This window comes from Lontra canadensis, unplaced genomic scaffold, assembly GCF_010015895.1.
Source record: "Lontra canadensis isolate GAN:19392208 unplaced genomic scaffold, GSC_riverotter_1.0 scaffold206, whole genome shotgun sequence".
Taxonomy (NCBI): domain Eukaryota; kingdom Metazoa; phylum Chordata; class Mammalia; order Carnivora; family Mustelidae; genus Lontra; species Lontra canadensis.
The window spans coordinates 1139206-1163917 of record NW_022631200.1 but is presented as its reverse complement, the minus strand read 5'-3'; the positions used below and the strand labels follow the sequence as shown (position 1 = coordinate 1163917).

General features: G+C 46.9%; 1 protein-coding gene across 1 annotated transcript; it reads left to right on the top strand.

Moving 5' to 3' along the window:
• Window positions 1-1337: 1337 nt before the first annotated feature.
• NLRP2 (NLR family pyrin domain containing 2) lies at window positions 1338-24712 on the top strand. The gene is made up of 10 exons (XM_032848735.1): window positions 1338-1617; window positions 5133-5276; window positions 6502-6576; window positions 6716-8318; window positions 12863-13033; window positions 14770-14934; window positions 16628-16798; window positions 17131-17301; window positions 20321-20491; window positions 24375-24712. Exons 1-10 carry the CDS (start codon window positions 1338-1340, stop codon window positions 24595-24597), a joined length of 3174 nt encoding a protein of 1057 aa, XP_032704626.1. The 3' UTR covers window positions 24598-24712.

Sequence of the window (24712 nt, the reverse complement as noted above, 5' to 3'; positions counted from 1 at the left end):
TGGAACTGCACCGCCCTAGCTAGGGGCCAGGCTGAGCGATCTGCTCAACTGCTCGGGTTTGTGCTCAGGAGCTTTTGTTCCCTGAATGCTTTCTGTAGAGCTCTGGAGGATGGGAATGAAGATGGCGGTCTGGAGGAGCTGAGAGCTCAGGGCCCCACTCCTCAGTGCACCCTCAGAGAAAAGCTGTCAGTCCCTCCCAGCTCCCTGGTCTCTGGCCGCGCTCCAAGCTCACCCGTCCTGTGACTGAGCATTTCTGTCTCTGGTACGTGGCCCCATTTGGAGTCTCCAAACCCAGCAGATTCCTGCCACACACTCTGCACTGCTCCAGAGGAGGAAGGAAGGGGTCTCCCTGGATCTGCCACATGTGGGGTCCCTGCTTAAAGAGCAGTGGCTCAACTGTCCCTTGGATCACGGTTTAAGGTAACCCCGAGCTAAGAGCCTCTCCTCGGCTCCATCTCTGCAGTGGCTTCCCTGCTCTGATACCTAGGGGATTTGCCACACTCAGGCACCCCTGGTCTTTCTGTGACCTCACAGGACCTGAGACCACACTGTTCCTGTGAGGGCTCCACCCTACCCCCACTTAGCCTCTGGAGTGATGTCCTCAGTGGAGCAGACTTGTACAAGTTCCGATTTTGTGCTCTGATGCTCCACAGCTTGCCGGGAGCTGGCCCCTCCCCCGCGGTCTATCTTCAGTCACTTCAGATTCACTTCTCTGTATGTTGTACCTTCTGGAAAGTGGTTGATTTTCTGTTCATAGAATTGCTGCTCTTCTCTTCAATCTCCTGTTGGCTTTGTAGGTGTTCAGAATGGTTTGGTAACTATCTAGCTGGACTTATGCGACTTGATGTCATCTCAGTCTCCTACTCCTCCACTATCTTGCTTCTCCTCTGAGATGTTGTCAACTGAAGACTGTTCTGTAATCAAGGTCCATAAACATTCTAAAATGACAACATGTCAGGTTGTTCTAGAGAGCCAAAGTGGGAAGATTTCATTAGCTCATTTGTATACCTAATTTACGAAAAACATATGATCTGCTAGGTCCAGGAGATGGATCTGTGAGGACTCACTATCTACCCTCAGATTTGCACACTCTCAAAAGGGTCCCAGACTCCCAAAATAGGAATCACTGTGTCAAGGCAAAAACTAAGGGAGTCATGAGTGAATTTTTCCTCTTCAGGGGAGTTGGTTTCCAAAGAAGCAGGCTGGGCAGTGAGAATTGCCAAGTTCCTGGCACAGAGGCAACCACTGTTCTAGATAGGAGTACCCATTCATGGTCTCTTCTTTCTTCGTTGATTCTTCTTTAATGCCTGAAGCTCAGATATCTCATGCAGGACGAGATGGAACCTTCTGCACAGCTGGGTTTCAGCCTGCAGCCCCTCTTGGAGCAGCTCAGCCAGGATGAGCTGAGCCAGTTCAAATCTCTGTTGAGGTCCCTTTCCCCGCAAGAGGAGTTACAGCACATCCCTGTGACAGAGGTAGAGGAAGCTGATGGGAAGCAACTGGCAGAAATTCTCACCAACCGCTGCCCCAGCCACTGGGTAGAGATGGTGACCATCCAGGTCTTTGACAAGATGAACCAAACAGATCTGTCTGAGAGAGCAAAGGATGAGCTCATGGGTAAGTAGAAACTAACCCCCAAGGTGTCCCAGGAGGAAGGAGGAATAGCCTCCAGAGTTTTACATGTGTAGGAATAACACTGAGCCTTGGAGAGGCCACCTGTCCTGAACCCAAGTGCTAGACTTTCCTAAAGTCTGGTGGTATCTCTCATTCTAGCTATTTCTACTCTACCCCGGGATTGTATACCTTCCGTGGCCACCTCAGTCTGTATCCCTTCTCTCATCCAAGACTGTTCCTTGAGTATATCCGGATCCCATTCTCTCACACATCCAAGGTGTTAAATTATTACACACCCTCTGGTTTTCAGCTCCCACTCACGTTTCCTTCCGCACACTCACAGAGGCAAACCCCTACCTTCCCTTCGATCAGCATCACTAACAGCATCTGGGGCTGGGTGAGGAGACCTCCTTTGTATTGCACAATATTTAGCTGTACCCTTGGGACCCCAGTGCTAGCGTCCCAGCACCTCTACCCGTTAGATGCTAGCAGCACACACCTCTCACTTGAAACAACCAAAGATGTCTCTAGACACCGCCCAGTGTCCCCTAAGTGGAGCACTGAGTTTTAGGTCAGCGGTTGTCAGCTTTCACTCTTTTGGGCAGTCCTCTCAGGAGTTTCAATATGCTGATGGGCAGTCCTCTCAGGAGCTTCAGTATGCTGATGTCCAGAACCAATCACCAGAGACTTTGAGCTAAATGATCTGTGTCTCCCCCCAGATGTGGATTTCTTGAAAGCTTACAATCCGAGGGTTTTGAAGGGGTGGGGAGGTGGGAGGTTGGGGGAACCAGGTGGTGGGTATTAGAGAGGGCACGGATTGCATGGAGCACTGGGTGTGGTGCAAAAACAATGAATACTGTTACGCTGAAAAGAAATTAAAAAAAAATTGTGAAAGTCAGTTGTACCTCTTTAAACCTTTCATTATGTGGCTACTAGAAAATACAAAGTTACATAAGTGAGAGGTGTTATATTTGTTTTGGAGAGCACGCTGCTCTAGAGAATATTTTCTCTCTTGTTCTTCAGCAAGGGTATTCAAAGGCTCTTCCTTACCTACCATTTTCTTTTTCCTTAAAAATGGCCTGTTTTATTCCATCTAGAGATCTGTTTTTAGCTTACTGTTCCTGGTCTTCAATGGACAGGGGAGGGCTTTCACTCCCAGCTGGCCTCTGGAGATTATAAATTTGGAAATAGCATGAAGAAACCCCAAGCTGAGCAGCTAAAAGGGTCTGGCTCTGAAAAGTGTGGGTTTTCCCACCTCCTCCTCTCCCAGAAGCAGCTGTGGAGTCTCTCGGAACAAGCCTCCAGCATTAGATAAGCTACCTCATTTACTTCTTATGTGAGACTTTGGAATTCAGGGGCGTGTTTTAATTATACAAGACATGGTGCTGAGCACTAAGAATTCAAGGAAAGCCAAGCCCTTCTCTCTGTAGCCATCCCAGTGGCTGAGGAGGGAGACCAGGGGAGCTCCATGAGCCGGTATTTATACCACAAGTTAGTAAATGCACACAGAAGCAGGAAGGCAAGAGCTTTCCTTGGAATCTGGACAGGCTGGATTTTAGCATGACCTACAGCAAGGGCTGGCCAACCAGACTCCCAGACCAGGTCCAGCCTGCCATGTACTTTTGACCTTCCCAAAATCTAAGAACTGTTCTTGTATTTTTAAATGGTTGGGAGGATCAAAAGACTGCCTTACAGCCTATGAAAATCATAGGAAACTCAAACTTCAGTATTCATAAATGAAGTTTTCTTTGCATGTGGCATGCTTATTTGCTCATATGTTACCTATGACAGCTTTTGCCCTACAAGGTCAGATGAGTGGTGTGGCCTGAAAAGCAGGAAATATTTACTGTCTGGCCCTTTGCAGGAACTAGAAAATTAAGTTTGCTAACCCCAGCCAAAAGGATTTTTGAGTTAGTGATTATGAACTTTCTCCCTTCTCCATATCCCAAATCACCAGTATCCTTAGTGATAAGACTTGGGCTCAAGGCAATAGTAAATGGGAGTGTGGTTTGAAGAACAAAGGCACAACCATTGATAATCTCAACCTAGATGTCCTGACTTCTTCTATCAATACACAAGTGCCAAAGGGTTCTACAATGATGACCTAACCAAATGTCAGAAGGAGACTGGTGGTCCATCAGATCTTACACTTGGCAATACTGCCAAATAGGTATTCATTCCAGTAAGTGTTCAGACTAAAAGCATGGAGAATTCTTTATTCAGAATCCTGCTCTTGGCTTTTATGACCTTGTTGCCTTTGCTCTGTGGCTTGTTGAGGATTATTTTTTTTCTTCCGTTCTTTCAGAATTCTTGTTCTTCTGCCTCATCTTCAAAAGGAATGACTGGCTGGCCATTTTTTCACTCAGCATCCTGGTCCTGGTTGATATCCCTTGGAATCTTACTGGTTATTTATGTCCTGATGACTTTGCAAAGGCTATCTTTACACCAGCATTTCCCCTGAACTTTAGATGCCTGCAGCCAACTGCCTCCTGGGAATCTCTTCAGAACTCTCCCAGACTCTCCACTTCTTTATCCAGTGTCGAGCTTATAGTACTCCCTCTCCCATCAGGACTCCACCGTCTTCCTACATCCCCTCCCAGGACAGTTTGGTTTTATCTAACTGATCAGAAACCAGAGCGTTAATCCATGAAAGCTTTGTGATGGCCTCAAGACAGAGCAAGGGTGCACACGTGTTCATTTCTCTCACTGCATGAACTTGACTGGAGCCTTCTGGGACAAATCCACCATGATGAGCACTCTAGGACACGCAGCCTTCTTGAACACCACCCCCACCACAGTCACAGTCTTTCCTTTTGTTTAACTACACCCCTGCATATACCCTCAGGGCATAAGGTCCTTGACCTGCTCTGGAGCTAGGACTGTGGTGCACACCCATTCTTACTCTCCCCTGGGTAGACCCCCACTAGCACTCCCAGCCTCTAGGGCTATGGAAGCAGGGTCATGGAGATCAGCTGGTCTTGCAGCTACAGAATACATACTTCTGTCCCCTTATTGAACAATTTCTTGGGGCCACCTGCGTGGCTCAGATAAGTGTCTTCCTTCAGCTCAGGGTCCTGGAATAGAGCACCATGTCAGGCTTTGTACTCAGTGGGGAGTTTGTCTCTCCCTTTCCCTCTGCCTGCTGCTCCTCTACTTGTGCTCTTTATCAAATAAATAAAATCTTTAAATAACCATTTGTTGTCAGGCTGGACTGGTCAGCCTTTTTCTTCAGTCTTACGGCTCCTTGGGTCTTTGGAGATGGTTACGCATACAACGCCCTCCCATGAGACAGTCACTGTGTGTTCTCAACCACATAGGAAGCCAGAAAAGGCACGTAAGCCCAAGATTGTGGCCTGACACACTTCAATCTTCTCTCCCATAGCATGTTAAGGTCCTTTTTATGTCATCCAGGTTTATGTAGGAGATGCAGTTGTCAAACATAAGTCTTCTTGAAGTCCCACCCTCTCCCCAGGCAGAAGTCTCAATAGAGAAGCCTATAATGGCCCCTCTTTTCTCAGGGTTCACCAGGACTTCAGAACCAAAATGTGCAAACTTGGAAGAAACCCAACAGTGTGCAAAAGGAAAGGAGCCGGGTTGGTCAGTGTTGGAGCGAGCCAAGCCACAACTACCGCATCCTGTTCTGTCCTCTGCACCCTCCTTTTGTGAGCTCCATCTCCCCAAACCTCCTTTCCTCCATGGTTTATAATCCCCAATAGTCTCACAGAAAATGCCTTCCTCCCTCACTTAGGAACAAAGCAGGAAAAGGACCCTTGGAAAGAACTGAATTTCTTCAGTTCACAGAAAATTAGTGTACTGTATGGAGTTTCTCTTCAATTTTTCAATTTCAGTTGCTCAGACTTTAGGAAACTCAACTCCCAGATGAGAAAGTTGAGATGTGCTATATATACATCCAGCACTCTGGTCCCTTAACATCACTGAGTGGCTAAAGTCAGCTGGGTAGTATTGTTTGTTAATGGCTCTGGTAAAGTACAATCTGTGTATCCATAAATTTCATTCAAATTAAATGTGCTACTACTAACTTTCAGTAAACCTACAGAATTTCCCAACCATCACCACTATCCAATTTTACAACATGGACATCACCCCCAGAAAGTTCCCTTGTGTCCACACGTGGTCACTCCCTAGTCTCTGTCCGCCAGCTCCGGGCAACCATTATGTTATTGTGTCTCTCTAGATTTGGCTTTTCTGGACACATGGTCTTTCCTGTCTGTCTTTCATCACTTACCATAATGTTTTTGAGGTTTGTCCCCATTGTTGAGTATGTCACTGACTTGCCATCCCTTTTCATTACAGAATGATACTCCATGGTGTGGCTATGCCACACTTGATTGTCCATTCGTTGGTGGATGGATGGATATCTGGATTTTTTCTACTTTCTGGCTGCCTTGCATCACGCTGCTATGAACCTTGGTGGGCTAGTCTTGACATACGCGCATTTTCACTTACCTTGGGCAGATTCTCAGGAACCGTCTGGCATTCTACACCGGCATGACATCATTGCTTACTCAGACAATGGAGCAGCTGTACTGGGTTGGGCTGTATGGAGGTCTGTCTCCTGATGCCCTGCTGTGTGGTCTAGACCAGCGGGAAAGATGCACGAGTAGCTTCAATGGATTGCATTGAGTTTTGACGGAGCAACTCGAAAAAATAATTTTTGTTATGGGTCTAGAGAGGACAGGCAGGAAACTTGGTTTAGAAGGTCATTTGCTCTGTTCCTCTCTATAAACCTGGCCTTTGCACCTCCCAGCACATGATATGGACAGAGATTCGATTCTGCGCTCCTTGGATCCGCTTTAACACTGTATTTCTGGTAAAAGAAATTCATGTGTCTTTGTGTCGAGCTCATTTTTAATTTGTATTTTGCAGCACTTACTCAAGTACAGGGAGAAGATGTCCCAAACCCAGAAGCGGCAAAGGAAGTTTTGGAAGGAGAAAAGCCAGGTCTGTATCCTGTCTTCCTGGACGAGCCTGGTGTCAGGCCGTTCTTTTTTGTCTTTTTCCTACCTAACACAAAGTATCCTTTTTTTCCTAATGAATAACCAGCTATGTCCTTCCTATCCCCTACCTCCAATCACTAAAGGTAAACAGGATAAATACAGAAGCGTTTTGAAAGAGAAGGTCCAGCAAATCTGGAAGAACTTTTGGCCTGGAGCCAGTGAGAACATTCACACGGTCACCCAAAGATACGAGACACAGATTCCATTCTGTAATCCTAAAATGCTCGGAGGTCCATTCCCGCACACGGTGGTGCTGCACGGTCCGGCGGGCGTGGGGAAGACCACTCTGGCCAAGAAGTGCACGCTGGACTGGACGCAGGACAGCCTCGCGCAGACCCGCCGCGTTGCCTTCTATCTCAGCGGCAAGGTGCTCAGCCGCAAGGGGACTTGCTCCTTCGCAGAGCTGCTGGCCGAGAGCGCCCCAGACCCGCAGCGCGCCCTTCCGCAGGTCCTGGCCCAGGCGCACAAGCTCCTGCTGGTCATTGACGCTTTCGAGGAGCTGCGCGGGCCCTGGTGCACGGGCGCGCTGGAGCACGACCTGGGGGGCGACTGGAGGACGCGGAGGCCTGCGCCGGTCCTCCTGGGCAGCCTGCTGAAGAGAAAGCTCTTCCCCACGGCCACCCTGCTGGTCACCACGCGGCCCGAGGCCCTGAGGGAACTGCGGCTCCTGGTGCAGCAGCCGCTCTTGGTGGAGATGGAGGGGCTCTCCGAGCGCGACAGGAGGGCGTATTTCCTGCGACACTTGGGAGAGGAGGCTCAGGCGCTGCGCGCTTTCCAGCTGATGAGAAGCAACTCGGCGCTGTTCCGCATGGGCGCGGCGCCCGCCGTGTGCTGGATGGCGTGCACCTGCCTGAGGCTGCAGATGGCCGAGGGCGCGGACCCCCGGCCCACCTGCCAGACCGCCACGTCGCTGCTGCTGCACTTCCTCTGCAGCCGGTTTGCGCCTGCGCGGGGCCAAGGCCCGGGTCCGCACCTCGCGGCTGCCCTGCAAGCCCTGTGCCTGCTGGCCGCCGAGGGCACGTGGGCGCAGACCTCGGCGTTCGATGGACTCGACCTGCGCAGGCTGGGCGTGCACGAGTCTGACCTGCGCCCTTTCCTGGACCGGGGCATCCTCCAGAAGGACAGAGACACTGGGGGCTGCTACCGCTTCGTCCACCTGAGCATCCAGCACTTCCTGGCTGCTGCGCTCTGCGTCCTGGGGAGCGAGGGCCACCAAGATGCAGGAAACCCCGTCTGGCACGCTGGGGGTGTGCAGAGGCTGCTCTCCAAGGAAGAAGGCTTCAAGAATCCCCACCTGGCCCCCGTGGGGCGCTTCCTGTTTGGCCTCGCCAATGAAAAGAGGGCCAGGAAGCTGGCGACCACCTTTGGCTGCCCAGTGTCCACTGAGTTCAAGCGGGAGCTACTGGAATGCACAGTGCGGTCCCCTGAACACAGACCCTTCTCCTCGGTGACAGACACGAAGGAGACCTTGTATTGTCTCTACGAATCCCAGGAGGAGCAGCTTGTGAAGGAGGCCATGGCCCAGGTCACGGAAGTGTCCCTGCATTTGGAAGATACCTCAGACCTGGTGCACGCATCGTTCTGCCTCAAGCATTGTGACCGCTTGCAGAAAATGTGGCTGCGGGTGGCAAAGGGGACGTTCCTGGAGAACGATACCGCATGGGGATCAGAGGCTCAGGCTGACCGGTAAGGACCTGCCCTGTTCACCCTGGTAGTACCCGGGTTTCTGCCTCATGCCCCACTCCAGTAGCAGCAGGGCAGAGTGTCCTCCCTGTGGCTTAGGGTCAGAATTTTCTTCTTACCAGAACTTCTTCTGCCAGCTTGCCCTTCAAGGTGCGGAGTACGGTGCTCAGATTAAGGATGGGGACTTTGAACCAGACCTTGTTTTGAGACCTGTGTCCTTTTGTCTCCAGCTGAGCAATGTTTGCACATGGCTCGACCTCACTTCAGCCCTCATGTTGGTTGTCTAGGTTGCCCCTCTGTATGGGGTTGTCCTGTTTAGCATGACAGATGGAAAGGCATTAAAGGTGGACAGTCAGAGGCTGATTCAACGAGGTTCTGAAAGCTTCCCCCCATCCACGATCATGGGCACGTCACCTAACGCAACTGACACAATGAGATGACCCCAGGCAGTCATGAGATGTTGTTATTCTTGATGCAGCCTCAGGTAACATCAGCTGAGCTCTTACGGCATTTCCAAACACGATTTATCCCCTGGTGGCTACTTGCAATCTTTCCTGTTGAGGTGAAGATCCTGGTTTCATTAAAGGTTGTTTGAGTGGGATTAGAACTCCAGTCTGCTGGTTTATGAAGTGCCCCTCCCCCATCACAATCCAAGCTCACTGCTCATGGTCCTGTGTAGGGCCCACCGGACACATACTGATACTTACCTTATCAGCCTGCCTCTTTCTCAACCCTAGGTTGTCTTCAGAAATGCAGTATCTGAAATCCTCATGCATATTCACAGGGCCAGAATCAAATGCCCCCCCTTACTTTCCCTTACTTTCCTGGTGGAGGCGTCTGTTTTACACATCCCCTTCACTTGCCCTCCCACTCCTTCCCCATGTAGCAGAGAGTCGTGAACTCGAGTCACCTCAGGGAGCGTCAGGACCCTGACGGCTGGGCTGGAACATTTCTCCACCCCGAAGATCACCGGCACTCACAGACCCCATTGGTTAAGTTCTTTATTGTAATTCCAGTCCAGCTAACATACAGTGTCATACTAGTTACCCCGATACAATATAGTGACTCAGCAGGTCTGCACAACACTCGGTGCTCATCGTGATGACTGTACTCTCAATCGCCATCACCCGTTTTACACATCTCCTACCACCCTCCCTGCTGGTAACCATCAGTTTGCTCTTTTTAGTGGAGAGTCTGTTTTCACTTTGTGTCTTCCTCTTCTTCCCCCCCACCACTGCCCATTCGTTCTGTTTCTTAAATTCCACAGATGAGTGAAATCCTGTGATATTTGTCCTTCTCTGACTGGCACAGGTGGCTTCCTGTTACACACTGTAGCCGCAGTCATGTCTTGGCAGAAGGTAGGCTTTCATTCTTTTTAATGCCCGAGTAATATTCCATTGATTATATATACTACATCTTTATCCATCAGAGGTCACTTGGGCAGCTTCTCTAACTTGGCTTTTGGAGATAATGCTGCGATAAACATAGAGATGCGTGCATTCCTTTGAACTGGTGTTTCCCTTCGTCTGTGTCCTGACTTTGTTTCTTCTCTCATCCAAGTGTTTATACAGGCCTACATGCTGGTTTACCTAACTCTTTCTTCTGCAGGAGGGTCATCAAAGAGCTGCTTTGAATGCAAATGAGATTGCATGAATAGCCTCCTATCTCATCCAAGATCCCAAGTCAAAATAGTATTTATTTTTTTTATTATGTTATGTTAGTCACCATACAGTATGTCATTAGTTTTTGATGTAACATTCCATGATTCATTGTTTGTGTATAACACCCAGTGCTCCATGCAATCCATGCCCTCCTTAATACCCACCACCAGGCTCACCCAGCCACCCCCCTCCCCTCTGAAACCCTCAGAGTCCATAGTCTCTCATGATATGTCTCCCCTTCTGATTCTCACCCCCTATTTCATATCTCCCTTCCTTCTCCTAATGTCCTCTGTGTTATTCCTTATGCTCCACAAGTAAGTGAAACCATATGACAATTGACTCTCTCTGCTTGACTTATTTAACTCAGCATAATCTCTTCCAGTCCCGTCCATGTTGATACAAAAGTTGGGTATTCATCTTTTCCAATGGCTGAGTGATAGTCCATTGTATATATGGACCACACCTTCTTTACCCATTCATCTGTTGAAGGGCATCTTGGCTCTTCCACAGTTTGGCTATTGTGGACATTGCTGCTATGAAGATTAGAGTACATACGGCCCTTCTTTTCACATATATATCTTTGGGATAAATACCCAGTAGTATAATTGCTGGGTCACAGGGTAGCTCTATTTTTAATTTTTGAGGACCCTCTTTTTTCTTCTTAACCTTGGTTTAGTTAAAACCAACAATAGAGCCAACATGAACACTGCAGGTAATTAACCACAGCTGGACTACTTGGATCTTGGAGCCCCCATCTGAGAAGAAGGCAATGGATGTCTTTAGGTGTGATTACAATCATTCTGATCTGAAACGCAAACGGATGCTTTCCATGAACGTTCTTTTCAGGTGCCTTTTGCCACTTTCCCTTCTGTCCTGCTCATCACAGCAGGTCCATAGCATTGCTGGTCTGTAACTCTGGGGCGCTTAAATCACAGGCTGCCTTCAGTCAGACCACTTCCTCCAGTAGCACAGTGGGAACGAGCCCATGTTCTACACAACAGCTTGATTATCTTCCCTTGATAAGACCATTGCACTAACCCTACACAGCCTCAGATGTCTTTCCCCAGAGCACATAGACCATGCTCTTTGAAAGTCACAAACTAGGTTTCTAAAGGCTTGTCCTCCTCATATTGCTTCAAGTTCTGCAATGAGGACATTAATTTTAAATATATCTTTCATCGAGGCAAGCACCACTAATAAAACCAAAGGTAAAACCTCAACCTAAAGCAGCCAGGCATGCTAAAGCTGACAGAACCTAAGTTCTATCTGGCTTCTTTCTTCCCCTATTTCAAACCACAAAATGTCTACTTTGTGTAGGACTTGCTATTCCATCAAGTCTACTAATGGAGCTTCTTGCCTTTAGAAACCGCTTATTTCTTCTCTAAGCTCTTTTGAATCTTAGGAAGATACTCATGTTGACTCAAATTTACTCTCCCATTAGTGCCTTTGGAAGGGTATCCCCCAAAACACGGTCTTGTGTAGCCTTGCCCTTCTCTAGGAAAAAGGACAATTGTCCTTCAGAAGATAGGGTGACATGAGTGACCAGCCTCACCAGGCTTGAGGGAGAGTGGAAAATAAGAGGTTAATTATTCAGATAAATGTTTATGCCCTGGAAACCGGCCACCTTGATTTGAAAGCAGCCAAGCCCAGTTATAGGCTGAGGAATGGAAGATGGTAGGAGGCAATGAAGGTGCTGGGTCTTACTGTTTGACTTTGAGCTCTGTCTCTTACGGCTCTGTTACTGTGATGATGTGGGGCGAGTTAGATGCTTTCTGGGCTTCCTTTCTGTTATCTTCAGGTAAGCACTGGACCTACTTCAAAGTAGTATTTTTAAATTACTAATTCTAAAATTACTCAAGGTTCCTAGCATATAGGAGTTTAAATTCCAGCTTCAACTTTCATTTACACTTTTCTCTGTTAGTATACTTATGTGCTGGTTACTCTTATTCCTTACACACTCATACCTTCAATTTTCTCCACAAAAACCTCCAAATATTCGATTACTCTTAGGTCCCATAGTATTTCCCCATCAATAACTAAAACGTTTCAACTTTCTGACACATCATGGCTTCAAGTGTTTGTACTGTTTTCCTGAAAATCAATATTTTTCTGATTGCAAAGATCCCATACATTAATGGAAAATTAAAGCAATACTGAAGAGGATAAAGAAATCATATCACTTACACCAACCCTACGCCCAGAAGCAACCACAGAACAAAATAAACATTCTCTTAAGTCTGTGATTACATCTTCTCAAGTTTTTATGGACATTTTAGGTTACAAATACAGTTGTAAGTTAGATTGAGAATATCATGCATATGGATACACCATCTGACATTCAGATCTCTGACACACCTATTGCTCTCTTTTTAATCAATGGTGTATATTGTTTTTAATTTTGTATCAATGATCTTAGACTTTTGGTTTATTCTAAACCTCTGTTAGATTATTGTGCAAGAAGTTTGAGCTCTGGGTAAAGTGGCTCAGTCAGTTAAGCATCTGACTTCAGCTCAGGTCATGATCTTGGGGTCCTGGGATGGAGCAAGAGTCAGGCTACATCCAAGAAGTCTGTCCCTCTCCCTACCCCCCACCCCTACCCCCCACCCCCACTCCTGCTTGTTCACTCACACTCTCTCAAATAAAAAATCTCAAAAAAAAAAAAAAAAGGCAAGCAAGCTTGAGTTCTTTCTCCAGTGACCTGTCTCAGGTGATGACTTGTCTGACAGTGATGCTAAGTGATTCAACCATCTGACTTTAGAGCTCTGCCTGTTTATTGGGGTATATACCGGGAGCAGCCCTCCCTAAATAGCTTCACAACGAGGGACCGGTGGTCGTTTTCTCTCCGGCAGCATTCGGTAAATTCCCTCCTTTGCCTCTTCCCAACAGGTTCCGGAATGATCAGTATGTGCTTCCTTTCTGGATGGATCTTCTTTCTGTGTTTGACTCAAACAAGAGTCTGGTGTTTCTAGACATCAGTCAGAGCTTCCTCAGTACCTCATCCGTGAAGCTGCTTTGTGAAAAAATAGACTCCGCTCCCCATAATCTTCAGAAAGTGGTGTAAGTAGACGCTAACCCCAGATTAAAACCCCTAGGGCATAACCAGGTTCCTTGTATTTTTCACATTGGAGTAATATTTGAATCCCTTTCCCAAAGTCCAACTGGGTACTCAAGACATGAGGAATTGAGACCGTCCATACCTTATACTTGTCTACTGAATCGTATGAAGTAACTTTTTCCAATTTTTTTATTGTGGTATAACATAAAACTTATCATCTTAACCATTCTCGAGTTCACTGTGATGGATTTTTAAATGTGTAATTATGCGACAACCACCACCATTCATCTCCAGGATGCTTCATCTTGCAAAACTGAAACTCTGTCCCCCGTTAAACAATAATTCCCCATGGTCCCTTCTCCCCAGCCCCAGGTGATTTTAACACAATGTGAAATACGATTTGGATGTCCACGAAACTCCATGACGACCATCCAGATCCTGGGGGCAGCTTCAATCCCATTAGGCAACCATAGGGCTGTGCATAGAACAGAATTTCTCAACCTCTGCAGACAGTGGGGTTGGGCTTTCCTGTGCATCATAGGATTTTAGCACCAGCCCTGGCCTCTATCTTCCAGACGCCGATGGCACCCACAACCCCGCCTCCAACTGTGATAACCTAAAATGTCTCCAGACATTGCCAGGTGTCCCTAGGGGATGCAAAATCACCCATGCCTGGGAGCATTGTTGGAGTGATGGTATCAATGTGCTGAGACAGACCTGTGACCTGGGCTGGGTATATGTCTGAATCTGATCCAAAAATCTAGAAGCTGAATGAAGTTGGGAAGAAATAAGGGGGCCTCAGAAGCACCAGAAAAAAAGTAATTACACAAGTTAAATACTCGTAATCAGAATAGAGTGTGGTCCTGTCTGCCTGTGACAACACCTCAGAGTCTTCCTGTGGGCACCCCCTTGCAGCTCATGTGCTGGGAAAGTCCTGGAAGCTTACACATGGGCAGGTTTTGGGGGGAGGTTTAGGGAAGGAGAGCAAACATGAGTTAGTCTGCAAAGTGGGCTCTGGTACCAGCAAGACATTCTCCAAATGAAGGCATCCTCATTCACAGGTTTCTTTGTCAACATAGAGAAAAAAGAGTCTCTTCTGCTCACTTAGGGTCGCACCAGCCATGCGATCCTGATTCTACACGTGAGATGTTGAGCAGGACACAGTGTTCCTGAAACGTTCCCATGGTAACACTTGAGAGGAACAAGCTATTACCCTTCCTTATCTCTTTCAAAAAGCCACAGAACAGCTTTCCTCCAAAACAACTGTTGAGGACCAACTTCCCTTTTGCAGAAGTCTGAGATGACTAAAGAAACAGGGGCTTCCGGGAGTTCCTAAAATTAGATGTTCGTCAAGCTGTACAAAGTTTCAGTTAGTGCAAAATGGGTGAGTTCCGGGGACGTAACCTCACCAGTATGACAACAGTTAACAAAACTGCAAGGTATACTTGAAACTTGCTAAGAGACCTGATCTCCAGTGTTCTTGCCACAGAAAAAAGGAGAGAAAATGGTGACTATGTGAACTGAGAGGTATATTCACTAGCTTGTTTGCGGTGATGATTTCACAAGATAGGAGTATATCAAAATATTAAGTTGTGTACCTTCATATATACAGTTTCTTGACCACACCTCACTGGAGGTGAAAAATAGGAACAAAGTTCCCAGTGTTTAAACCTATTGAGGCCCTTTGTTCCCATGTATGTAGAAATGCAAGATTTCACCTTTCTTGTCATTTCTCTAGCCTCAAAAATACTTTCCCAGCGGACACCTATCGGAACTTCTGTGTTGTTTTTTGTGGTCATGAGACTCTCACGCATCTGACCCTTCAGGGAAATGACCAGAGTGATATGCTGCCCGTATTGTGTGAGATCCTGACACACCCACAGTGTAAGCTGCAATACCTCAGGTACACCCCATTATCTCTGAGAACCCCTCGCATGTGCACAGAGATGCCAGAAGACTGTAGAGCAACTCTGTATAAATTGGGGGGAAATCCCTTATTCTGGTTCGAAGCAGTGCTACTCCGGGCACGTGCCTCACAACAGAAAGTGGGCTGGGGTTTAGTTTCCACTTGTACTGATCACTGAACAACCTGGACAACCATCCGTAGTAGTCCAACAAAACACTCCAAAACTGGATACCATCGTCAATCAGAAAGAATATGTTTGTGGTTTGTTTCTCCGATGTCAAGGTTCAGAATACCAGACTCTGTCCAGATTCATCTGAAGGCAAGGATGCATTGACAGCACCAGGTTTTCCCTTTCTTGGCAGTCCTCTGGGTTGAGAGATCTCCCCTTGGGATGTTCTCCACCTGATTGCTCTGCTGGGGGTTTCCATTACTCATCCCGGGGTGCCCTTGATCCTCACTGGGCCACACCTGAGTCATAATAGGAACACAGTTCAAGGTGATCTGTTGGTCTCTGATTGTGGTTCTGCCTCTAACGTTACGATCTTGGGCTATTCAGCTAGGTCTTACCCCATCTGCAGGATGGGGAATGCGCATCTCCCAGGGATTCGAGGACTAAGACTGAGTCCAAGCACACACGTGCTCACTGTTACATTATTGATAATAGCTGTTGCCAAATTGACCATTGATAATGACGTTCCCTTCTCTTTCCTGTGAGGATTCACCAGGAAAAGAAAGTGTGCAGTTTGAAGACTTGGGGTATTAACTTGCTTCTTGAGGAATAAATGGATGGGGATTCCAGAAAAAATTGTTTCATTGCCTGGAGCGCTGGGTGTGGTGCATCAACAATGAATCTTGGAACACTGAAAAAATTAAATTTTAAAAAATTGTTTTACTTTATGGGAAGCCATTCAACAATCTACTTTGGGGAAAAAAAATTCCAATGCCCAGGTTAACTTCGGTTCCTCTATTATAGGTTAGGCTCTAAGAAAAGTAAGTGTTTTGTTGACTTTTACTTACGTTTAGTTATAGGGTACACAGCGCACTTCACACTTCAGGCGAATTATCAACTTTAACGAACTCTCAGCATGAGGGTATGACTTATTTCCAATTTAAAGATGGAAATGAGGTTTGATGAAGTTACGTAACTTGGCCACATTTGCATGTACAGTAAATGGCAGATCTGGGATGTTTTACTATTTTTTTAGAAACCCCACTCCAAAGACCATGATACACATAATGTCCCAACGGAATTCCATTCTCCATGGTAAGAACGCTCTCTCCGGATAGAGTGTGGGTCCCTTGCTGGCTGAAATGCTTGGCTGACCGGATGTCTAGAGTAGTTCTCCACATGTGGTCTCCACGCTAGTGGCAGCTGTATGGCTTAGGAACCTGTTAAAACCCAAATTCTCGGGTCTGACTCAGATCCTCTGAACCATCGTCTGAGGGTGTGGCCCAGGAGTCTTCTGGGTGATATAGGACACCCCAAAACCGAAGCCGGTGGATTCTGCACCCAGAGTTTCTGATTTGCATTTCTGACTGCCCACCAGGTGATGCAGATGCCGCTGGCCCGGGGACCACACTCCGCATCCTCTAGTCCAGGACCTGACATAATGGGGAACGAGGGGCGGGAGTGGCGACCGTCCTCCAGTGTTTGGTTCTTAAGAATGACCTGTTCCCATTCCTCTGGCAGGTTGGTGTCTTGTTCGGTCACCCCCCAGCAGTGGGCCCATCTCTCCTGCTCCCTCAGGATCAGCCAGTCCCTCACGTGCCTAAACCTCACAGGAATTGAGCTCCGGGAAGAGAGCGCCAAGTTGTTGTGCACGAGTCTGAGACACCCAAAGTGCTTCCTGCAGAGGCTGTCGTGAGTACGGTCTCTTCCCATGGAGCATCTCCATTTTAGGTCTGTGGCCACCTAGAGAAGAACAATGGTAGTACTGGGTGTACAGGGCCACCCATAGGGGACCTCCTCCTGAGGCGGACACCCAGTTCCCACTTCAGGTCCCAGGCAGGTGGCTCATGCATCCCATCCTTCTCTCACTCCTGGTCCTTCATGACTGAGCCTCAAACACATGGTGAGAGAAGGGTGGTCATGAGAAGGCCGGTAGCTGGGGACTTGAGGCTTTGGGGACAGCCAAGAAAATGGGACTTCGGAAATATCCTCCCCCTCTGACTGTTCATGTGACACTTTGGCAGGCTGGAAGACTGTCACCTTACAAAAGCATGTTGCAAGGAGCTGTCCTCTGCCTTGATCGTCAACCAGAGGCTGACGCACCTGTGCTTGGCCAAGAATGCCCTGGGAGACGGTGGGGTAAAGCTGCTGTGTGAAGGCTTGAGTTACCCGGACTGCCAGCTGCAGGGGCTGGTGTAAGTCCGTGCTGTGTGTGCGCGCTTGCATGCTGGATTCAAAGAGTGCAGGTGCAGGCATTTAATAGTCCCTCTGAGTGGCCCAGGTACGATGCTGGCAGTCCGATCTGGTGGACCTGACAAGAGGGTGTTAGGAAAAAAGTATAAGATGTAGAGTCAGTATTCCATAGGGATTTGGGGGAGGTGACTGGTTTCCAGGTATGGGGTTTTTTTAATGCACTTTTTAAAGATTTTATTTATTTGTCTGAGAGGGTGCTTCCCAAGCGTGGGGAGTGGCAGGCAGAGGGGGAAGCAGGCTCCCTGCTCAGTGAGGAGCCCGATGCAGGACTTGATCCCAGGACTCTAGGATCATGACCTGAGCCGAAGGCAGATGCTTAACCCACTGAGCCCCAGGCGCCCCTTAGGCCTGTTTTTAGGACCACGTAACATAAACTCCACCCGCAGCTGACGGTACGTGGACTTACTGGCCAACTAGCTCGTTAAAATCCTCTTGTTAACACTGAAGTCACAGGCCAGGTTTTGAGAAAGGAACGGAGCTGCAGCGACTATTTCTACTCAGATTCTATTCAGTGTCGGTATCTCCAGTGATCTTGCCGTCGGCAAGATCGCCTCAGACGGCAGCTGGCAGCATTTCCTATAAACTAGTTTTGATCTAGGATGTGCCTTAAGACACCCAGTATCCAAAAACTACTCAGTCACTCAAAGTTCTGTGGAGCATTCAGCTCGTGGTTGGAGAGAGGTGGAAGGAGGGGCTTTTACTCCCACTGTCTCAGCCCCCAAACACTGAAATAACATAAATTTCCATAAGAAATAAGATGCTGGGGCGCCTGGGGGGCTCCGTGGGTTAAGTCTCTGCCTTCGGCTCAGGTCATGATCTCAGGGTCCTGGAATCGAGCCCCGCATCGGGCTCTCTGCTCAGCGGCGAGCCTGCTTCCCCCTCTCTCTGCCTGCCTCTCTGCCTACTTGTGCAATCTTTCCATCTCTCTGTCAAATAAATAAATTGAATCTTTAAGAAAAAAAAAAGATGCCACCCACGCACTAGCTCTGTCTTCAAGTTATGTTACATGTAATTACCCTCAAATCATCTAAACAGAAATATAAGTCATGGTCAACATTTATCAGGCTCCTGAATTAATTAATATGTGCTGGACGCTTTGCCAAGGTCTTGCCAGAGATTTCTTTCATTTGCCCCCGAGCCTTCTGAAATCAGTGCCTGTCTGTCCAGTCTGCAGTGAGAAAGCTAAGACGTGGGCATTAAATGTCATCGTATTTGCACCCTGTGGAGGTAGGAGCTACAGGTCAAGACCTCTTCTTTCTGGAGCTCAGCTCTGTTTTGTGAGCTGTGTTCCCACTTCACTAAGTTGCCAGAACTTGCTTGGGCCTTCCTCTGTTACCCCATAGTTCTGGGAGTTTCTATAAATGTACAAATGTCCAAGCCAAAGGGCTGTATCACGGCTTATCTCAAAGGCTGCCTGTGGGCCCACATCCCTGGATATATCACATCACTGTTTTTCCCCGGGCTCTGGCCACGTGACAGGGGGCCCTTGTGGGAGCCAAGGCTGATACCATCGCTTAGTTAGGTTCACTGAAACAAAAAGGCAGCCAAGTTGGTGTCCTGTTACTGCTATAACAAATCACCACCAGCTTATCAGCTCAACACTGTTTGCGTCCTTCCATAGGCCAGGAGACCAGTATGCACAAGGCTGTGTTCCTTTCTGTGTTCCTTCCTCATTCAGGCTGTTGGCAGAATCTGCTTCTTTGTGGCTCTGGGACAGGGGGTCCTGCAAATGGAGAGCTGGCCTCATCCCCTAAAGGCCACCGTGCTCCTTGGTTCATGGCCCTTTCCTCCACCTTCAAAGCCAGCTGTGGGGGGTCAAGCCCACACATTGAGCCTCTCTGCACTTCAGTGAGGAAGGACTCCTAGGATTAGACTCAGCCCCTCTCTGCAGTCCAGGATAACTCACCAGGCAAGACCCTTGGTCTCAGTCTCGCCTGCCATGTAACACGTGGGGATTAGAGCACAGACATCTCAGAGGGACATTATTCTGTCTAGGAAAGTAGCCAGTGATAATTCCAGCCATCTCTGGTTTTCTGCTATAGTAATAGTAAACCAGGGAAAGGAAAAAAAAAATGTTTTAATGGTTAAGAAGTCGTGCTGCTATCTTGTATAGCTGACTCGTGGATATCCAGGCTCTAGGGCCAGACTTGTCCCAAGGAGAACTGGTGCCCTCCACTTCTACATATGGCCTATCTAGTAACTGGATTTGGGACGTAGAATTGGTCCCTTCCACTAACAGAATTTGCAAGTCAAGGCAAGATGGATATTCTCTGTCCCATAGTTACAGTAGAAATGATAAATACCACTTAGTTTCCTAACTCTTTCTGTAACCAATTGTCTTAAGGTTAAGGCTTAAAACAATGTAACTTCATTGTCTTAAAGTTCTGGAGGCCAGGAGTCCAAAATGGGTTTCCCTGAGCTAGAATCAAGGTGTCCACAGGGCTGTGTTCCTTCTAAGATCTCCAGGGAAGAATCTGCTTCCCGGCTTTGTCCAGCTTCTAGAGGTGGCTGCATCCCTTGGCTCATGGCTCCTTCCCCAATGCCCAAAACCAGCAACATCGTGTCTTCAGTGTCCTTCTGTCTGTCTCATCACCTCTCCCCAGGCTGACTTTAACTTTCCTGCCCCTTCTTGTAAGGATCCTTGTGATTACATTGGCTCACCCAGATAACCTCCCCACCTCCGATCCTTAACCCCCCCTCCCTATCACACACAACATCAAACACTCACACGGACCAAGGATCAGGGTGTAGACAGCTGTGGGTGCGTGGAGTGGAGGTGGGTGACTGAGGCCCATATAATCACTTATGTAGCAATTCTAATTCCACCCATGATTTCATCTCCACGTCTCATTGTCTGCAAGCTTGCCTGAAACCTGTGGCTTGAAGTCAACGAGCCTGGTTTGGGTACATCTCCTCAGGGAGGACTCAAGTTTATTTTCTCTTCATGTGATTGATTTCTAGGCTTTGGTACTGTAGCATAACCAGCAGTGGCTGCAATTATCTGTCAACACTTCTCCAGCAGAATTCAAGCCTTACACACTTGGATCTGGGCCTGAATCACATAGGATTTACTGGACTCAAGTTTCTGTGTGAGGCTTTGAAGAAGCCAACCTGTAACCTCAAATGTCTATGGTAAGTTATGTTTATTTTTAACTTTAATCTGTCTCTAAAATATATTAGTGTAGCAAATCTGCAGCTCAAATACAGACTAGAACAAATCCGGTTGAGTATTTTGAAAATCCAATAGGATAGTAATTTTCACATTTTTTTAAATCCCCAAATTTGTAGACAACCACAAAAGACTCCAAACAGCTAAATCAATTCTGACCAAGAACGAAGTGGAGGCATCACACACTTTCTGATTTCAAACTGTATTATGAAACCATAGTATCAAAAGAGCATGGTCCTGGCCTAAGAACAGATACATAAACTGAAAGAACAGAACAGAGAGCCCAGAAATAAACCGCCCCCACACACACACAGTCAACTAGTCTTTGACAAGGGCACCGAGAATACTCAATGGAGAAGGGATAATCTCTTTAATAAATAGGGTTGAAAAAAGCTGGACATCCACATGCAAAAGAATGAAATTGAGCCCTTACACCATCCACAAAAATTAACTCAGAATGGATTAAAGACTTAAAAACCTAATACTTTCAAATTCCTAAAAGAAAACATAGGATATAAGCTCTTTCGCATTCATCTTGGCAATGATTTTTTTGGATATGATGCCTAAAGCAAAAATAAATAATTGGGACTTCATCAAATTAAAAATCTTCTGTCTACTAAAGGAAACAATCAACAAAATGAAAAGACAGAAAAATATTTGGAAAACATAGGTCTGATAAGGGGTTAATATCTAAAATAGAAAAGGAACTTATACAATGCAATAGCAAAAAAATAAATAAATAAAAATGATGAGCAAAGGACATGAAGAGACTTTTTTCCCAAATCAGACCAACAAATGGCCAACAGGGACATGAAAAATAGTTCAGCATCGCTAATCATTGGGGAAATGGAAATTGAAACCACGTGAGCTCTCACTTGATACCTTTCAGGACGGCTATTAGTAAAAAGAACAGAGATAACAAGCAGTGGGGAGGACACGGAGAATAGGGAATCCTCGTGTACCCGCTGGTGGGAACGAAAGCCAGCGTGGCCACTCTGGAAGCTGTATGGAGCTTCTAAAGCTAAAAATAGAAGTATCCTATGATCCAGCAATCCCTCTTCTGGATATGTACCCAAAGGAAATGAAACGAGATCTCAAACAGATATCCACGTTCTCATGTTTATTGCAGCATTTTTCACAATGGCCAAGAGAGGAAACAATGTAAGTTGTCACCAACAGATGATGGGATAAAGAAGATGTGAGAGGGCGCCTGGGTGGCTCAGTGGGTTAAGCCTCTGCCTTCGGCTCAGGTCATGATCTCAGGGTCCTGGGATGGAGTCCCGCATCGGGCTCTCAGCTCAGCAGGGAGCCTGCTTCCCTCTCTCTCTCTCTGCCTGCCTCTCTGCCTACTTGTGATCTATCTCTGTCAAATAAACAAATAAAATCTTTAAAAAAAAGAAGATGTGAGATATATACATATACATACAATGTAATATTAGCCATGAGAAGGAAGGAAATCCTGCCATTTGAGATAGCATGGATGAAACTTGAGGGTATCATGCTAAGAAGGAAAAGGCAAAGACAAGTACTGTATGACACCACTTCTGTGTGGACTCGTGAAGAGCTGAGCTCATAGAGGTAGAGTAGCGTGGTGGTTATCAGGGGTCAAAGGGAAGGAGGAAATGGGGTGGGGGGTTCAAAGGATGAAGACTTGCAGTTAGAAGATGAACGTGTTCTGGAGACCTAACACATAGCGTGGAGATTATACCTAATAATACTGTGTTCTATGCTTGAAAGTTGCTAAAAGAACAGATTTTTTTTTCTTTCCAGTGTCATTAACACAGTATTAGTTTTAGTTACACAATATAGAGATTCAACGCTTCCACACAACATCCAAGGCTCATCAGGACAGGTGCCCTCCTTCCTTCCCCCACCCACCTCCCCTTTGCTGACCATTGGTTTGTTCCCTTGTAGTTAAGAGTCTGTTTATAAAAATAGATCTTAAATTTCCTTACCAAAAGAAGAAATTATGTTGGGATGGAGGTGTTAACTAACACTACAGAGGCCATCATCTGGCAAGACATAAATGTACCAAATCAGCACATTTCACACCTTAAACTTACACAATGGTTTATGTCCATTATATCTCCATAAAGATTAAAGAAAGTCTCCAGAAACTTCTACTTTTCAGCAATAAAACATTGCTCTCAGTAAACAAGTTGTCCTCACACAAAAAATGGTGACTCTGAGCTGACAGGTATGTTAATTAGCTTGATGTGGGGATCATTTCAGTGTGTACATATATTAAATCGTTATACTGTACACCTTAAATGCATACAATTTTTATTTGTCAGGTATATGTCAGAGAAGCTGGGGGAGAAAATTCACTGGAACGGTTAAAGGAAGAGTTTCTAGTCTAGGTCATCCAAAGGCCACCTGTGGACCATGTTAAGGATGCAACACTTATGGCATCAAGGACTGGCTGCCCCAACACCCAGCCTCCCCAGGGTAGGAACTCGATACTGCAGCAAATGTCCCGTCCGTGAGCAGATAAATGGCTTCCCCTCAGTTCTGTCTCACAATCCTACTTAGGTGACTTAGGTACCATCACTCAGATACACTCGAATCTGGAAACTGACCTGTGAGGGACTCCCAAAGGGTAGCAGTTTTCTGGCCTCCACAGCACCACAAGGCAAGGTGAGTCCTGGCGTCCAACCTCTGCCACATAATTGAAATGTTTGTGCCTTTGAGAATCCCAACACCCAGGCTGTACCTCAGACCTGTCCAGTCGGGATCTCCACAAGTAAAACCTCTGGTTGTTACAATTTGGGGCAGGTGCCCCCGAGGAGGGCAGTGATGCTAGTGATGACTGGGAGGGGCCTCTCTTAATCATTCGTCCTACTGGTATAGGGGTATAGGGAAGTGTCCGGTGAGCCTTGACTTCTGGATGGTGTAAGCACAGTTATGTGTTCTAGGAAATGGAGTTGGATGCATCAACTGTTGGCTATGATAATGAAATATGTTTGCATGTTATTCGGTGTGCCAGGAAGAAGGTGTTAGATTTAACCTCTTCAAAATCCTGGGGAGGGCTTAAACACATGACCTATTCTCATGTGTGTGTGCATGCGCACACTCATATATACACAAATCCTTGAACATTTGTGCAACATTATTTGCTCAGAACAAAATCCTTTATTCTTTTTTTCTTTCAAATACCAAACCCAAACCTTTTTAAATTCCTGCTGCCATCTTCTAGAAATCTAGAATCTGATCTCCTACCCCCTCTACATCCTGGTAATATCTAGATGGTTGTAAAGCCTTCCACCTAGTCTGTATTCTGCCTTCTGTGTTCCCCTACAGTTTTCAACCAGGTACTAGGAATAACCTCTAAGGTGTAGCCCCTGTCCTGTTTCTGCTCAAAACCCTCAGTGGTTCCCCATCTCATTCCAAGTAAAACCTACAATTTACAAGGGCCTAAGGACTTTCTGTGAGATGGCTCCCTCTTGTCTGTGACCTCCTCTCTTTCAGCTCTCCCTGGCTCACTCTCAGGCTGGCTACCTTGACATTGTTTTTACATAATAATCTGACACAACCTCAGGGCCTTTGCACAAGCTATTTATCTGCCTGGGGAGCTCCTACTCCGGGTCTCTCTATGGTTCATTCTCTTCAACACTCCGGTCTTCCTCAACTGTTGTAGTGAGTGCCCCCCAGCTTCTCCCTTTGCTCTTCATAACCTTGTTGGATATGACACACTACATTCATCTGTTTCCTATTAGTACATGAGCTCAGAGGAAGGAGACTTCTGTTGTTCCTTGTTGCATCTGCAACACCCAAGAGTGTGTCTGTCACATAGGACGGTATCCGTACACATCGGTTGAATCAACTAATTTTGTGTCTCCCCTATAGGTTGTGGGGATGTGCCATTACCCCTTTCTGCTCTGGAGTCCTCTCCTCTGCCCTTGGCAGCAATCAGAGCCTGGTCACTCTGGACCTGGGCCAGAATTCCTTGGGGTATAGCGGAGTAAAGATGCTGTGTGACACCTTGAAACTTCAGCGTTGCTCCCTACGGACACTCAGGTATGATTCTCCTGCTGCTCACGGTGTTTCCTCCAGGATGGTAGGTTTGTAGGGGGGCACAAACCACGGGAGTTTGTTGTAGGCAACTACAGCTAACATCTCGTTTTCATCCGTTGATGTTTGGTCACCTGATAATTCTCCTGTCGGTCCCTTCTGTTGCTTTGGCC